Source organism: Sturnira hondurensis, unplaced genomic scaffold (genome assembly GCF_014824575.4).
Source record: "Sturnira hondurensis isolate 20B ecotype Veracruz unplaced genomic scaffold, ASM1482457v3 Scaffold0024822, whole genome shotgun sequence".
Classification (NCBI taxonomy): Eukaryota; Metazoa; Chordata; class Mammalia; order Chiroptera; family Phyllostomidae; genus Sturnira; species Sturnira hondurensis.
The window spans coordinates 4,807,099-4,824,786 of NW_028097453.1; the positions used below are offsets into that span (position 1 = coordinate 4,807,099).

Below are 17,688 nucleotides of genomic sequence, written 5' to 3' on the forward strand. Positions count from 1 at the left end.
AATCGGAAGGGGGGGAGGACTGCATTAAAATGGAAACAGTATGTATAACACAATAATATTTATATGTTAATGTCAATGCATGCAAGTAGATGGGAGACAAAAATCCTCATTATACGGGATCTGGCACAAATAATACCCTTTTTTATTCCAAACTCTTTTATTACAGAATCATCAGCAGGTAATTCTGTTACATAGCAATATCACACACAAGCACACCATGTGACATCTTAGGTGAAATGTTAGGTGAAATTAAAACTATAAGTTATTACACCCGTATTATTACCCTGCCAACCACACGCCAGCAGGCCTTCCTTTTGCCGGACCCTGTATATGCACCTTACACATTTCTGTTCACCGAAAACACACCAGTGCCCACCCCTTCACCAACAGTTTGGCTCAGAGCCATGGTGCTTTCACTGAGTGAGACTATTTTGGGGGAGGCCGCAGAGTAAAAGGGGATAAACGGTGATGGAAGGAGACTTGACTTGGGGCGGTGAACACACAGTACAACACAGAGATGATGTGTTATAGAATTGTGCATTTCTGAACCCTATATGATTTTATTAACCAGTGTCAGCCCAATACTTTTTTCAAAGACCACCTTGGGGAGTTCAGCCCCACCAGCCTTCTGTACACCCTTCGTGTGTGTCCCCGTGGAGTGCAGTGAACACCCACGCACAGGTTTTGTGTGGACACATGTTTGGATCTCCCAGATCAGTGCAAAAGCACGGCACTCCGGGTCCCGTGGCTGCAATTCCGGGGCCCTTCTGTCAGGGCTTTGTGCCCTCGCCCCACATGCTCACAGGTGCGCTGTCCGGTCCCACTGAGAGCTTCCTCTGTCTCTCGTGCCCCCTGGAACCTAGCACCGGCCAGCACAGATACCCAGGAGGCGGGCCCCTGTGTCCCATGGTGCCGACGGCAGAGGACGATGAGCCTGAGAACTGACGGTGGGACCCTAGGGTGACTCGGCCGATGGTCACCGTGACGAGCAATGGGGCTGAAAACCTGACACAGGTGGGTTCTGGAAAGAACGGGAGGAGAGTAGCCCGACAAAGGAAGAACAGAGCACCCCTCTGGGAAGTCTCCCATGGAAGACGGCAGAGCAGGGAGACACGACCAGTAGGGGGGGCGTGGGATCTGCACAGTCGTCTAGGGTTTTGATGTGAGAGGTGACCTTCAGAGGGTGTAGTAGCGAGGCTGAAGCTGACGGTGGAGAGGTGGACAGCTGATGTCCTCCAGGCAGCTAGAGGAGGTGGTGGCCTCTGAGTACGTGTTGCAATGCCCGGGATGGATCGTCTGTCCCCTGGAACCCATGTGTTGAAGCCCTGCCCCTCAAATGTGACTGCATGTGGAGACAGAGCCTGAGAAGAGGCAAAGAGGTTAAATGAGGTCATAAGGGTGGGGACCTAATCTGATGGAACAGCAGACAGAAGTCCTGGTCAGGAGACACACACTGGAGCCCTTGCCCTGCCGGGAAGGAAAGAGGCCCTGGCCAGGAACCAGACCGGCCAGAACTTTGCTCTTAGACGCCCCAACCTCCAGGGCTGTGCATAAATAACAAAATAATATAAAATAGCTCTTTAAGCCACCCAGTCTGTGGTTTCTATTAGCAAAGAAACTAAGAAAAGCAGAGACTGGTTTTAGGAGAGGCAAGAATTCACCTACAGTAACAGGAGCCAGTTGGGGGGGGGGCGGTGCAGCAGAGTGTGAGCTGGGGAGGCCCAGGGGCTCTCTGAACGTGTCTATTGTCTGTGGCAGGGGAAGCAAGGGGAGGAGCTGAGAGGCCAGGGCTGCAGGTCTAAGAAGAGCAGAGAGGAGAGGGTGCCCGGGACCAGGGTGACGTCATGCACACACCCGAGAGACGCCGTGAACGAACCTGTGTGAGATCCGCGGTCACCGACAGGAAACTGCGAAACCACTGGCCCCCCCCCCGCCCCAACCACCACCCAGGGATGATGTTCAGCAGTTTGGGCGGGAAGCAGTGGAGGTCACTGTAACCANCCCCCCCACCCCCCCCCCCCAACCACCACCCAGGGATGATGTTCAGCAGTTTGGGCGGGAAGCAGTGGAGGTCACTGTAACCACTGTTGGGATTTGGCAGAATGAGAAAGTCCAGTAGAGGGGAAGGGCGTGACAGTCAAGGAGCAATACTGAGGAGGAGCGAGGAGGATCCGAAGCAGGAAGAAGAATGTGAAGGGCGGAGAGCCGAGATGGGGTCGGTGGCGTTGCTGGCTGGCATCCCGTCTGGCGGAGCCCTGGAGGAAGTGACACGAAGGACAGCAGGGCGGGGACCCTGGGACTGCGGGGGCTGCGGTTGTCCAAAACGGAAAGGTTGTGGGTGGGACTGGGACAGCGCTGGTGAGAAAGAGGAAGGCAAGATCTGGGAGGAGGCGGTGCCTGGACATTGCGTTTGTAGGTTCTGAAAGAACGCAGCTTCTGGGCAGTGACATCGACCGAGTGCTAAAATCTGCACGGGATGAGGAAGCAGAGAAGGGCAGAAAAGGGGATGTGGGGTGGCACACACCGAAGCTGCGGGCCGGGTCTGGAAGCAGAGAGCACCCAGGCGGAGGCCTTCCCTCCCTCTAGGCCCAGCCGCCAAGGGGCGCAGGCGACAGGGTGGCTGTATGACATGTGCGGCTGGGGCCAGCCAGGGCTACCCTCTTCCTTCTGCATTTGTGTATGACGGAATAGTTTCTAAGAGTTCTCTGCTGTCCACCTGCCAGTGTGGCCACTAACACAACCCCCTAAATGGGTGACGGATGTTAATGACACGCATCTCCCTGCCCCGCCCGGGTCCTACACCTGCGTTTGGACGGGGGGATGGGGTGGGGGGTCTTTGCAGGAAACAGAAGACCCCTGAGACCTTGCCTCCCATTAGCATCCGTGCCCCCAGCAGCAAACAGGCTCTGTCCCTCTCCTCCTTCTCTCCACCACCGATCCCACTATGAATTATTTTTCCTCTAAAACAAGGCAAGTTGGGTATAGATTTCATCGAAAAGCCTTTACCCCCTGAGGTAGGTGACTGTTTTAATTCTATAACTTAAGAGTAAAAAAGAGCTGAACCATCTAGTTGTTTATATACATATTCACATTTATTTACATTTTGTTATAAAGTATACAGACGGGGGGCAACTAATGCATGTTTGTCTGTTCAGGTTCAACACACATTCGGTTGCTGACGTTCTGTCCAACAGGACGAAGCGTGGACCGGGTAGGTCAGTCGTTGGAGCACCATCCCCACATACCAGGCTGCAGTCTGCTCCCCAGCTAGGGCGCAGGGCAGCCAGCAATGAGCGTATAAATAAGTGAGACGACAACGTGCTGGTTCTCTCTCCCCTTCCTGTCTCTCGCTAAAATCAATAAATAAAAAATAATACAATAACATTTAAAAAATCCTCCCCTGAGGACATCTTTTCATTGCTCTTAGAGAGAGAGGAATGGAAAGAGAGAGAGAGACGTGGATGAGAGAGGAATCGCCTGGTTGGCTCTCATACGCACCCCGACCAGGCGCACCAAACGTAAAACTGGGGCGTGTGCCCCGACTAGGACTCCAACCTGCAGCCTTTTGGTCTGTGGGATGACATTCCAACCAACTGGCCAGGCCACAACACAGATTCTCAAAACGGAGAGAACCTGGGAAAAAAGGTTGAGGAGGGGCGCACGCTACAGAGTCTACCGCTTCTTTAAAAAAGATAGTATAAAAATAAACGATGGTAAGTCACATGGCTTTTAAAGTTAGTATCGAGGGTCTGCTTTTGGCTTCGAGGAGCTGTCAACTGGAGCTGCAAGAAAAAAATGTCCCCATCAGGACCCAGTCCAATGCAATCAGTCAGTGTTGCAGGTCGAGTCACGATTACCCTCCCCCTCAAATGTGAGTGGCCCTTTCGTGATAAATCCCTCACCAGCAAGGGCACTAGGGAGCAGAGCTGGAGGGACACTGGTCTGGAGGCCGCGTGGCAGCTGGAGAGCCACCTTCGGCTGCACAGCACTAGCCAGCAAACAGCCCGTCTCCTGCCCCGACTCAGTCTGGGAGCGCAACCGAGGTCTCTGCCCAGCAGAGCTGAGGGGAGCCAGGAAGGCCCACACGCACACTGCTGCCCCTTCCAACCCGTATTTCCTTCTTTGCCACCTGACTCTCCCGGGTGGCCGCCCTGCCACCGCAACTTCTCCTCTGTGGCCTCTGCAGTGAGCTAACACCCCTGGGTTAGCTCAGAGGAAGTCCCCCGCTGAGCATGCCTCTCCACCTTCCACTTGCTTTTACTGTCCTGACAAAGATGCTCCCCAACCTGCAACTGCAGCCCCAGCCCCTAAAGCCCCTCCTCCAACTGCCTGCTGAAGATCACCTCTCAAGGAATGTGCCCGCACCGCAAACTCCACCTGTCAAAGCCCAGATTCATCATTTTTCCTCCCACAGAAGAGCCCTGTCTGACGGCTTCACTGTGCTTGGTGCTGCCACTGACTTCTGGGCACCGGAGGTCAGAAATTCTGTTGCTCTTGGCTTCTTTCTTGCAGAATATTAATAATCCTAACAGTGAACTTGTATGTGCCAGTCACTATTGGAAGCCTGTTACTTACATGAACTTGTTTCTGCTACTTCTATGCTATTGTTACACGTGCTGTCCTTGTCACGTGTATACTATTGTGACACCCATTTTCTACAGAAGACAACTGAGGCACAGGGAGGGTAAGCGACCGGCCTGGGATCCGGGAGAGACACGGCTGACGTGTGCACCCAGGACTTCGGGGCCAGAGCTGCACACCCCGCTGCACTTCCGCTGCTCACGTGGTCTCCGCATTCCCCACAAACCCAGCTCTCCATCTCCATGTCCGCCACGAACCCCTGATTCAGGCCCTCTGTGCTTGCCCAGATTTTTGGCCATTCATCCACTCCCCGGTGACCCCGCTTCAGCCGCTTGTCTATAAATTCACCCTGATCTTTGCTAGCAGAGCGATCTGCCTTAGTGAAGCCCTGCTCAAAATTCCGCAGTGGCCCCTCTGAAGAAAAGGCCCAAAACTCTTGGCAGCCCTCCATGTCTTGGTCGGGCCCGAACCTCCCGGTTGAGCCCCATCGCCCTGCCGCCCCTGCCATCTGCCACCCAAAACAGGATAACTTGCCCCTCCCCACCCTGCCTTCTACAGCCCTGGGCCCTGTCTCCCCCCTTCACCCATCAAAGCACAGCTCACGGGCCCCTGCCTCCCACCACCAGTGGGATCTATCACCAGGGACGTTAGGGACCCTCCTTATGGTACTCACGACACTGTCACTACCAGTTACATGGGTGTCCTATCTTTTGTTCCCAACACAGGCCCAGCTCTGGCCCTGGCTCCTGAAGAGAACTCAGTCCTCGGGCCACTGTTCCCAGTTGGGAGGAGGAGGGGCACTGTGCTGGTGTGCGGTGTAACCCTTGGAGTCTGAGGCCTAGATTTGCACCTAGGCTCTGCCGCTTACTAAGAACTGGACTTGACCCCTCTGAGGGTCACACTTGGTATCTCCAGCAAATGGCACTGACTCCCTGTGCAAGGCTCACAGAGAGGGCCTGATGCCGTGCGGAAGTGGCCAGCACAGGCTGGGGAGTGTGGGTGGTGCTTAAGGAGCCGCCGTCAGGGTGTCTGCTGCTGTCACTGATCACTGTTCAAGGGGCTGGCAGACACGTGGAATCTGGCTCCCTCCCCAAGCGGCAGGCACTTGACCCCCAGGCTGTTCTGGTTGTAGAACAGGACACACAGTTTACCCACTGCACAGTCCACAGGGCACTTACGTGGTTGGTCCTGCTTTTCTGCTAGGTTTCCAACAACCTACGAATGAAGAAATTTGCATCTCAGTTAAAGAACTGGAAACAGAAGCGGAAACCTGGAGTGACTAACTGCCTTTTAGTGACCTGAACCTGGAAAACTTTAATACCAGAGCCCTAGTGAGCTGGCATTCCTAATGCCCCTGAATGCTGAAATGAAACTGGCTACGGAGAGTGGCACAAAAATTAGTCATCGGATGACAGAAAAACAAAAACCGCTGAGAAAATAGTTCTAGAGCAGCTTGGGCAAAGGTTAAAGACAAAGGCGAGACCAGGAAGGTCGGGACGAACACCACCCACGGAAGTATAATGTGAGCCACACAAGTATCTAAAAAAATTTTAATAGTCACATGACAGAGTAAAAATAAATCAGTGAAATTAATTTTCACAATACATTTCATTTATTAGCCCAATGTATAAAATATTTTCATTTCGACTTGTAATCAGTGTCGACATTACTAATGAGCCATTTCACGTTCCCTTTCTTATTCTAAGTCTTATAAATCTAGTCTGCATTTTATACTCACGGCACATCTCAGCTTGGCCTCTCACACTTCAAGGGCTCCAGAGCCACAGGCGGCTCCTGGCCACTGATTCGGGCAGTGCAGGCGTGGGCGTGCACGCACCAACCTCCTTCCCACGAAGCATCAGCTTCGTGCTGAAGCCACGCTAGTGGCCCGGCAGCCTCGCCCGCAGGTGTGACTGAGCGTCACCGCTAGAGCTGTTTCCGCTCACCTCTCCTTCTGACAGCTCCAGACCAAGCACCTCCCCATGCCCCAGTTAATGGCTTTAGAGTCAAAATGCTTGCCAAAGAAATTGTTTTTTAGAACTTTTTTTTTCCAAGTTATATGGTGCTAGCAGTACTGACAACTGGAGTAATTTCCTTTCCATTGAATGACCTTTTTTTTTTTTAAGTTAAATCAACCAGTTGTCACGGAGTTTGGGTACACAGTGGCACCTTCCTTTGGTTCAGGTCTTCTGGTGAAAGACCCTTAACACTGAGTGAAAAATGATTTTGATTCCTGGAGACCAGTCTGCTGAGGAGATGACTAACTGTAAGACCCACTATTTGGGAATCGAAAATAACTTTTTAAAAAAAGAACACTTGGGATCCAAATTTTACTCATTGGAAATGATGCCTTAACACTTTCTTCAGCTGATTTTTTTATAACTTGCTTAGAGGTGAGCCAATTAACTGATAATCTATTACTTAGGGGTCTTCATGGTATTTGCAACCTGTAATATGAAAACAGTGCGCTTGGGAAATCACGCCCTAGTGCCAAAATCCCCACATAGTTTCGGTCGGCACTGACCACCAGAACTTGCTGCAGTGCAGGAGTCCTTTTCTATCTAGGCTATCCAAAGTGGCAGCCAGGCCCTGGCCAGCTAGTTCAGTTGGTTAGAGTGTCGTCCTAACACACCAAGGTTGCGAGTTCGATCCCCAGTCAGGGCACATACAAGAATCAACTAATGAGTGCATTAATAAGTGGAACAACAAATCAGTGTTTCTCACTCTCTCAAATCAATAAATAAGAATAAAAAATACTTTAAAAAAATATCAGTAAAAATAAAAATGGTAGCCACTAACCATTTGCAGTAACCGAGAACTTGAAATGTGGCTACTGTGACTGAAGAACTAAATTTTACATTTTATTTATTTTTAGTTAATTAAATTTTATATGCAAATAACTACATGTGGCTAGTACCCACTTACTGAACAGCACAGGTCTCGAAAAATGGAAATAGTTTGTCAACTTGGTTTAAGGCGTGTGTGAAATGACATGGGCCCTAAGCACCATCGCCTTGCCGAAAGCTGCCTCTTCAGCACTCCCTGTGGGAGGGACAGATCAGTCTTGCAAACACCCTCCCGGTGAAGGCTGACATGAAAACCGATGGAGTTGCAAGAACATCTGTTCACATCTGGTCCATGTCCTTTGGGACTTCAGAAAGGGTTGCTTGTCTGGTCACCAGTTCTCCAGGGCATATGGGCTGCTTTCTAGGTTGGCCCAAGATCTCTGGGGGACTGAGGAAGGCTCAGGAAGTAATACCAGGCCATTATTACCTCCTCCAAGTCACCCAACTCCACAGATGTTCCTCCCTATCTGGGCCCTCCTAGGCTGTACGATGTGGACATCACAACTATAGCAGCCAAGAGCAAGGGGTCTTCTGCAAAATCTAACTCGAAGCCCAGAAATGCAACTATAAGTTGAAGAGGACCAGAGACAGCAGGAGGCTAAGCCCCTGCCTGGAAAGCTCACTGCAGCCGGAGGATTCATTCCACCTCAGAACAAAGCAGGGTCTTGGAGGAACCCGGCACGTGCAGCGACCTAGACAGCAAGCAAAACAAACGCTTCTGTTTCTTTCAAAAAGCCTAACATTTCAAACTTCGTTTTCAACTTTGAACTCTTCCTTTTCTAGCCTTTGAAAATACCAATTCAAGTGTGAAACATTTTAGTTTTAAAGAAAAGTATACATACGCATTCTAAGCATGTACATGCCTATTAGTAGTAGTACTGGCATGGCTATAAGTGGGTATCTACTCCTTGAATTATCTGTAAAAAAAAAAGAAAGAAAAGAAATACAATTAGCCTCAATTGATCCAAATGGAGATATAGTTGATCCCCCATATTTGCAGTTTCCATGTTTGTAATTTACCCGCTTGCTACAACTTATTTGCATTCCCCAAACCACGCTCCCAGCTCTTTCTCAGTCACTGTGGACATGCGCAGAACGATGAAAACCTGAATCCCCGCAGCTCACGTCCTGCCGAGTCTGAGCAAGGTAGCGCCCTGCCTCCTGTTTCAGCGCTCACACCATACGCAAGTGTTCTGGTCCTGTTCTCTTTAGTTACGTTTTTGCACCTATTTTTGGTTTGTCTTTTTGGTTGGTGATCCCACTGTTAAAATGGCCCCCCCATTTTAATGCTGCCTGGTATCCCGGCGCACCAGCAGGCTGTGACGTGCCTTACAAGGAAAGTACGATGTTAGAGAAGCTTCACTTAAGCACGAGTTGTAGTGCTGCTGGCCGTGAGTTCGATGTTAATTAGTCAATGATATGTATTAATTAAGATGTCTTTTTTAAAAACAACACGACAAGGTTATCTATTGATAGTTTGCCAAAAATGTTGTGACAGGAGGCTGGCAGGAGCCTGCCCTGGTATTTCTCCTTGGGGTGGTGATTCAGCATCAGCTAAGTCTGTGTTTGCAGTGAGTTCACAGAACATCACTACCAGGAATAAGGAGAATCCACGACTATTTCCTGTGCACAGGGAAAAACCCATCAACAGAACAAATGGGAGAAGATATTCACCAATGATACATCTGATTAGGGGTTAACATCCAGAATTTATAAAGAACTCATACTTCTCAACACCAAAAAAATCAAACAAGCCAATTAAAGATCTATAGATAGCTTTGGTTAGCATAGGCATTTTAACGATGTTAATTTTTCCTATCTATGAACATGGTATATGCTTCTATTTATTTGTATCTTCTTCAATTCCTTTCTTCAGCGTCTCATAATTCTCTAAGTACAGATCTTTTTACCCCCTTGGTTAAATTTATTCCTAGTATTTTTGATGCAATTGTAAATGGGATTGCTTTCTCAGTTTCTCTTTCTGCTAGTTCATTATCGGTACATAGAAATGCAATCAATTTCTGAATATTAATTTTCTATCCTCCCACTTTACTGAATTTATTTATCAGTTCTAGTTTTTTGGTGGAATCTTTAGGGCTTTCTATGTACAGTGTCATGTCATCTTCAAATAATGACAGTTTTACGTCTTCCTTTCCAATTTGGATGCCTTGTATTTCTTCTTCTCGTCTGACTGCTGTGGCCGGAACTTCCAGCACTATGCTGAACAACAATGGGGAAAGCAGACATTCCTGTCTGGTTCCCAGTGTTAAGGGAAAAGCTTTCAGTCTTGTTGAGTATGATGTGGCTGCGGGTCTGTCATACATGGCCTTTTCTACAATCAGGTATGTGACTTCTATTCCCACCGAGAGTGCTTATTAAATCATAAATGGGTGCTGGATTTTATGAAATGCTTTTTCTGCAACTATGGATATGATCATGTGATGTCTATCCTTCCTTTTGTTTATGTGGTGTAGCTCATAAATTGATTTGTGGATATTGCAATGACCTTGCATCCCAGGAATACATCTCACTTGATCACGGTGTATGATTTCTAGTTTCACAGCACTGTGGTCAGAGATGATGCTTGATAGGATTTCAATCTTCTTCAATTTATTGCGGCTTGCTTGTCTTGTATCCTAACACATAGTCTATCTACAAAATCTTTCATGTGCACTTTAAAATAATTCATATTCTGCTGATTTAAAATAATGTGTACTCTTGGGTAAAATGCTATGAAAATATCAATTAAATCCATCTCGTCCAGTGTGTCATTGAAAACCACTGTTTCCTTGTTGATTTTTTGTCTGAAAGATCTATCCATTGATGTCAGTGGGGTCTTAAAATCCCCTCCTATGACTGTATCAAGGTCAATTTCTTCCTTTATGTCCATCAAGATTTGCTTTACATATTTAGGTGCTCCTAAGTTGTGTGCCTAATTGTGTATAAGGGTTATATCCTCTTGTTGGATTGGTCCCTTTGTCATCATGTAATACCCTTCTTTTTTAAAATATATTTTATTGATTATACGATTACAGTTGTTCTATTCCCCCCCTTCATTCTCCTCCACTCACACTCCCTCCCCCACCATTCTCCCCCCCCTTAGTTTATAACCACGTGTCTCAAGTTCTTTAGATTCTATATTTCCCCTACTATTCTTGCCCTCCCCCTTATCTATTTTCTACCTACCATCTATGCTATTTTCTGTACCTTCTCCCCCCTTCTCCTCCTCCCACTCCCCTGTTGCTAACCCTCCATGTGTTCTTCATTTCTATGGTTCCACTCCTGATCTAGCTGTCCTCTTGGTTTGCTTTTGTTTTAGGTGTGGTTGTTAATAACTGTGAGTTTGCTGTCCTTTCACTGTTCATATTTTTAATCTTCTTTTTCTTAGATAAGTCCCTTTAGCATTTCATATAATAAGGGCTTGGTGATGATGAACTCCTTGAACTTGACCTTATCTGAGAAGCACTTTATCTGTCCTTCCATTCTAAATGAAAGTTTTGCTGGATAAAGCAATCTTGGCTGTAGGTCTTTGGATTTCATGACTTGGAATACTTCTTTCCAGCCCCTTCTTGCCTGTAAGGTCTCTTTTGAGAAATCCGCTGACAGTCTGATGGGTACTCCTTTGTAGGTGACTGTCCCCTTATCTCTTGCTGCTTCTAGGATTCTCTCCTTCATTTTAGTCTTGGCTAATGTAATTATGATGTGCCTTGGTGTGTTCCTTCTTGGGTCCAACTTCTTTGGGACTCTCTGAGCTTCCTGGATTTCCTGGAAGTCTATTTCCTTTGCCAGACTGGGGAAGTTCTCCTTTATTATTTGTTCAAATAAGTTTTCCACTCATGGCTGTTTCTTTCCCCCTTCTGGTACCCCTATAATTCGGATGTTGGAGTGTTTAAAGATGTCCTGGAGGTTCCTAAGCCTCTCCTCATTTTTTTGAATTCTCATTACTTTATTCCTTTCTGGTTGGATGTTTCGTTCTTCCTTCTGGTCCATTCCATTGATTTGAGTCCCCGTTTCCTTTCCATCACTATTGGTTTCCTGGACATCTCCCTTCATTTCAATTAGTTTAGCCTTCATATGTTCCTCTAATTTGTGACTATAATCAACCAGTTCTGTGAGTATCCTGATAAACAGTGTCTTGAACTGTGCTTCTGAGAGGCTGGCAATTTCTCGGTCGCTTAGAGTTATCGGCTCTGGGACTTTGAGTTCTTCTTGCGCCATCTTTTGGGCTGTTAGTGCCTGTTCCATAGCAGGATCGGAGCCCTAGGTGTTCAGCAGAGCAGGGCAACTCAGTCGCTGGGTTGTGACGCTGTATGTGGGGGCGGGGTCAAAGAGGAACTATGGCGTCCCGTGTGCCGTCTCTTGCCGCAGCCCCCACAGGTGTGGCAGCTGCCACCGTGACTGGGCCCACGTGTTTCGTCCCACTGCACGCGACTGTGCCACCGCAGTCAGCCCTCGCCCCCTGGAGCCTGCCTGGTCTGTCTCACTGTGCGCGAATGTGCGACCGCGGTCAGTCTGCCCCACACCCTGACTGGGTCCAGGCTGCCTGAGCGCCTGGGTCTGGGGATCTTTTCTGCCCGACCCTGCTTGCTTCTGGCTCCGCCGCCGCTCTTACCGTCCCCGTTGAATGGTTAGTGGTTGTCGGACTTCCGTATAATTCAATTTTCTGTTTTGTGGCTGTGTCTTTGTTCTCCAAACCTTTGTTGTATTCAAACTTGGTTGTGGGAGAAGGCACAGTGTTTCCACTTATGCCTCCATCTTGGCGGAAGTCTGTAATACCCTTCTTTGTCTCCTGTTATAGCTGTTCTTTTAAAGTTTATTTTTTTAAGTATTGCTACCCTAGCTTCTTTTCATTTCCATTTGCATGAAATATTTTTTCATCCCTTTACTTTTAGTCTCTATCTTTCTTTTGAGGTGGGTCTCTTATAGACAGTACACACACACACACACACACACAGGTCTTGTTCTCTTATCCATTCAGTTACCTTATGTCTTGATTAGAGCATTCAATCCATTTACATTTAAAATGGCCACTTTATTCTTTATAACTATATTCCTCTTTTTTTTCTTTCTTCTTCTTAAAGAAGACTCTAACATTTGTTACAATACTGGTTTGGTGGTAATGAACTTATTAGCTTTTTCTTGTCTAAAAAGCTCTTTATTTCTTTTTCAATTTTAAATGATAGCCTTGCTGCATAGAGTTGTCTTGGTTGTAGGTCTTTGCTTTTCATCACTTTGAATATTTCACTCCAATCCCTTCTGGCCTGAAATGTTTTTGTTGACAAATAAGCTGACAGTCTTATGGGACCTCCCTTGTGGGTAACTAACCATTTTTCTCTTGCTGTTTTTACAATTCTGTCTTCGTCTTAAACCTTTGTCTTTTTAATTATGATGTGTCTTGAAGAAGGTCTCTTTCAGTTCATCATGTTTGGGACTCTTTGTGTTTCCTGGACATGTGAGTTTTTCCTTCATCAAGCTAGAGAAGTTTTCCATAATTATTTCTTCAGATAGGTTCTCAATTCCTTGCTCTCTCTCTTCTTCTCGATGTGGATGTTGTTACACTTCATATTATACCAGAGCTCCCTTAAACTAGACTGATTTTTTAAAATTCTTTTTTCTTTCTGCCACCCTGATTGGGTATTTTCTGCTACCTTGTCTTCTGAATTGCTGATTCAGTTGTTTGCTTCTTCTAGCCTGCTGCTGACTCCTTCTAGTGCCGTCTTCATTTTGGATATCGTATGCATCATTTCTGACTATTTCCTTTTAATGGTATTTATGTCCTTTTTATGTTTACTATCTCTTTAAGTTTTCAGTGAGTTCATCCATTCTTCCCCTAGTTCCCTGAGCAACCATATAAGCACTGTTTTAAACTCTCTTTCTGGTGGCCTCCATTTTATTTAGTTCCTTTTCTGGGGATTTCTCCTGTTCTTTCATTTGGGGCATGTTTGTTTCCCCTTTTTGGCTCCCCCTCTGTATTTTTTTCTGTGCATTAGGCAGACCTGCTATGCCTCCAAGTCTTGGTATGGTGGCCTTATGTAGTAGGTGTCCTGTAGGGTCCAGTGCCACAGACTCCCTGATCACCCGAGCTAGGTGCTCCAGGAATGCTGTGGGTGACTGGAGCCCTCCTGCTGTAGCTGAGTCTCGATTGCTGTTGGCCTACCCGTGGGTGAGGGTTCCCCTCTGGCTAGCTGTAAGGACTGACCCTGACAGCAGTGTATGCGCGCAGGGGCTGACTCCATGAAGCAGAATCCACCCCAGCAGCGTCCGGTGGCTGCCCGGATCTCCCGTTGGGTGTGCCCCTTGTGGAGCTAATTGAATCCTGCTCTGATGTGGTCTAAAGCTTGCCACCGTGTGTGTTGGTTCTGGGGCAACTTAGGAGGGACTCTTGTGCAGATCAATGTCAGGTACTGCCTGTGGCTGGCCCTGGGCTGTTTGGAGCTACAAAGCAACCCAGTTTGCCTCTGTTGGGCCTGGGTGTGCATAGGAGGCACCAAGCTGCACACCAAGGCTGGTGTCCACTAGCAGATCAGCCAAAGGCCCAAGGCTGAGATGTTCTTCTGCCTGCTAGCTGCCTGTTAGGTTCAATCACTGAAAAAGCCTCTGGTGATATGTGAGTTGTGTAAGGTAGGTTCTCAGTGAGTCACTAGGTAGGGGTGAGTAGCGTTCATCAGATTGATATATACTCAAACTCAGCATCACTGCTGGGTCTGGGGCCACTCAGCATCAGTCTCAGAGTACACCTAGGTCAGTCACCACCCACCAGGGTCTTGGGGAGTCATCAGGGTGAGACCAGCAGAGTTTATCAGGCCCAAACAGACCAGGATTTGGCCATGTGAAGGGAGGGCTCTGCACAGGAACAGTGGCACCACTGGGTGTGGGAGAGAAAAATGGCCCCTGGCCGGGGAGCCACACAACTCAGTCTCTGACTCCCGCTGTGTCTGCTCCCACATTTAGGCTCCGGCAGTAGACTCCTCCACAGAGTCGGGAGGGCGGGGCTGCTGCATGTCCCCAGGTCGATGCCACGTGGAGGGGAGCACTCAACCCAGCAAGAACGGCATCTGGGGTGGTGCGGGAGAGGGACTCAGCACAGGGACCCTGGTGGCTGTCCCTTCAGTGCTCTCCCCAGAGCCACCCAATCCAGTCTGTCCTAGCACATCTCCAGTCCTCTCGGGTCCGCCCTCCCTCTGCCACAGCCCAAGGTGAGTGCGTGCAAATGAGATTTTGTGCAGCGAAGCCTTTAAGAGGGTGCCTGGGTTTTTAGCAGATGCCCATCTCTCCCAGGCAGACAGAATCCCTGCTGAACTTCACAGCCAGCTGTTACGTGGGCTCCTCTTCCTAGCTCTGGTGCTCTGGGATGGAGAACCCAGTGTGGGGTTGAGACTCCATGTTCCTCAGGGGGGAACCTTGGCAGCCAAGACATCCCTCCGAATTCTGAGCTGCTGCATGTGGGCGCAGGGCCAGTCCTTTTCACGCCTCCACCCTTCCTACCAGTCTCAGCACGGCTTCTGCAAATCTTTGGCTAAAAACTTCGGTTCGGCTACTCTTCAGGTGGTTATTCAGGTTGATTGTTCTGTAATCCAGTTCAGACCAGGGAGGAGGTGAGTCTAACTTCCACCCATTCTCTCACCATCTTCCCCCACACCCTTCCCTCTTATGAGGAACACAGGTGGATTAGAACAAATAGGCAGTCACTGTGAGTTCAACTGGACAGGCCCCTGGCCGGACACTGGTCCTTGCCCCCATAGCCATTCTCCCCTCTTTTGTAGCTCAAGATTTTCAGCTGGGCACACTGACAGGCAACTAAGATTGGATTCCCAGGCTTTCTCGCAGCTAGGTTTGACCATGTGACTACATTTTAGGCAATAAGAGGCAAGAAGGGTTCAGTGGTATTTCCTGTCTCCCTAAAAGGGGTAAGGCAGGCCATTTCTCTCTCCTGAATCCTGTTGCCTGAGACCGATGGGGAGGCAGCAGGAGCTGAACTGCCCTTGGGTCTTTGACAACTTCGCAAAACAACAGTATGCCCAGAGCTGCCTACTTCAGGATTTTTACCATGAAAGAACAAATCTCACTGTTAAGCCAGGGACACATTTTTATTTTAAACAGCTGAATCTGACGCTAATTGATGCAGTTCCTTTAAAAAACCTGCCCCCCCCCCCCCCCCAGGGAAGACGCCAGATGCTGTCATCACTCTGGAGGAGCAAAGATTCAGGGGAGATGATGACCATACAGAGGTTTTTAATGCTCTGTTCTTCCTCTTCGCCCTGTCCCTCGCACTGACAGTGAATCGCTTCCTCTTCACTCGGCTTCTGAGACACCACGTTTTTGGATTTTTCTCCCCACCTCTCTTTGAGTCGTTTTCAGTCTCCTTGGGTGGATCCTCTTCCTCTTAACAGCCCTAGGAGCCAGAGTCCCCCCATCCCAGGACTCGGTTCTCTGACATCCACTCTAAAAACTCTCCTCTGGTCCAGGGCTCTCAATGCCCACTGTACTCTACGCCCAAATTTGTATCTCCAGCTTTCTCTCTTCACCAGAGACTTGGAGTTATACCAAAAGGCCTCTCTTCATGTCTCCACTTGAAATCTAAGAGGCATCTCAAACATCATGTCCCTAACGGACAATTTTTATTTCCCCCACACACCCACTGTTTCGGCTTTCTAGTACCAATACATGGCAACACAATTCATCTGGTTGCTTGGGCCAGAAACCTAGTAGTCATTCAATCACTGCTTACAAGCAGCCTTCTTCCCCTCCATGCCCAACCCAGGAAGTCCTCTTGGCTCTCTTTTCAGAATGTATTCTTCCCGAATCACTTCCCCCAGCCTCTACCACTGCGGTTCTAGTCCAAGATCACGAGTTGCGAAATTAGGTGCATACTCCCAAGCATCCCTAAGATGGCCAATTAGGTGCAAAAAAATGTAGTACCTCTATATTTACTATTTATACCATTCTTTAAACATATTTTGATTTTGCATGTGTTTTAAAATGGTACAAGTTATATTCACTTGGTAGTATATTAGGGTAGAATCATCTATCATTTCACACTACCTAATCTCTCCTTTCTCTTGGGCAAGAGAATTCCTGTGTCTTCACTGGGCATGTGACCAGCCAGCTAACAACGGCATTCCCCAGTTCCCTAGACTCCCTCAGCTAGGTGTGCCCATGAACTCAGGGTGCCAAGGGGGTGTGACTAGAAGTGATGCATACCACGCTGGGTTGATCTCTAAGTGGAATGTGCTCTATCCCTCTTTTTCTCCCCTCCTACTTGCTATGAAGCAAGTAGAGATGGGAACCCTTGTCTGCTTGACCCTAGAGAGCGCAAATTTTAAGTCATAAATATTTCAGTCTACATTTCCAAAAGATAGGGAGTGTTTGTAACACATAATCATGCCCTTATCATCTAAAAAACTAATTGTTTAATATACTCAAATATTTAGTCAGTGTTTCAGTTTCACCTATTTTTTTGTTTAAATCAAGATCAAATAAGGTCTATACAGTGCAATGAATGAATGGTTCTTAAATCTCTTTAATCTCTAATTTTCCCTATCACCTCTCTCCCCCCTCCCCCGCCCACGGCCCCCATATAATTTATTGATGAAGAAACTTGATCCCTGGTTCTGCAAAAGTCCCCACAATTTGCACTATTGTTTAACATGCTATGGTTTACGCTAGCTTATTCCTGCAAGTCAGTCCAAATCCTTCATTTGATTTATTTTGAGATATACAGAAGCAAGATGGTATCATTGGAAAAAACTCCAGAATTCAAAGACCTACATTTTAATTCTGTCTCCATTACTGAGGTGACTGTGGTGAAGTCACCCCACCTGTAGAACCTGTCTCCTCACCTTAAAAATTAAATAACAGCTCCTGTCCAGCCAGTCTAGTCTAGATTGGTGGTGGTAAGGAGCAAATGAAACAGTATTTGGAAGGGTTTGCTAAATAGCAGCAGGCTGGTCAATGTGAGTTACTCTGGTTTTCTGATAAAGCATCAGTAAGTATGCATCAAAAATTAACACTTGAGCCCTGACTGGTGTGGCTCAGTGGATTGGGCATCTTCTTGCAAACTGAAAGATTGCCGGTTCGATTCCTGGTCAGGGCGCATGCCTGAGGCATGTGAGAGGCAACTGATTGATGTTTTTTCTCACACATCAACGTTTCTCTCCCTCTTTCTCCTCTCTCTAAAAATGAATTAAAACTTTTTTTAAACCAACACTTAAATCTTTTTTAAAAATGAACAAGAAGATTCAGTATTTAGCCCTGCTGATGT

At 47.7% G+C, this 17,688-nt stretch overlaps 1 protein-coding gene across 1 annotated transcript in view; it reads right to left on the reverse strand.

Moving 5' to 3' along the window:
• Positions 1 to 3,577: 3,577 nt before the first annotated feature.
• CD58 (CD58 molecule) overlaps positions 3,578 to 17,688 on the reverse strand; it is a 58,722-nt gene continuing 44,611 nt past the window's right edge. The window contains exons 4-6 of the mRNA XM_037038861.1: positions 8,270 to 8,344; positions 5,760 to 5,796; positions 3,578 to 3,782 (exon numbers count right to left, since the gene is read on the reverse strand). Coding sequence (XP_036894756.1) covers positions 3,773 to 3,782; positions 5,760 to 5,796; positions 8,270 to 8,344 — 122 coding nt within the window. The 3' untranslated portion in view covers positions 3,578 to 3,772. The remainder of the gene's footprint in view (positions 3,783 to 5,759; positions 5,797 to 8,269; positions 8,345 to 17,688) is intronic.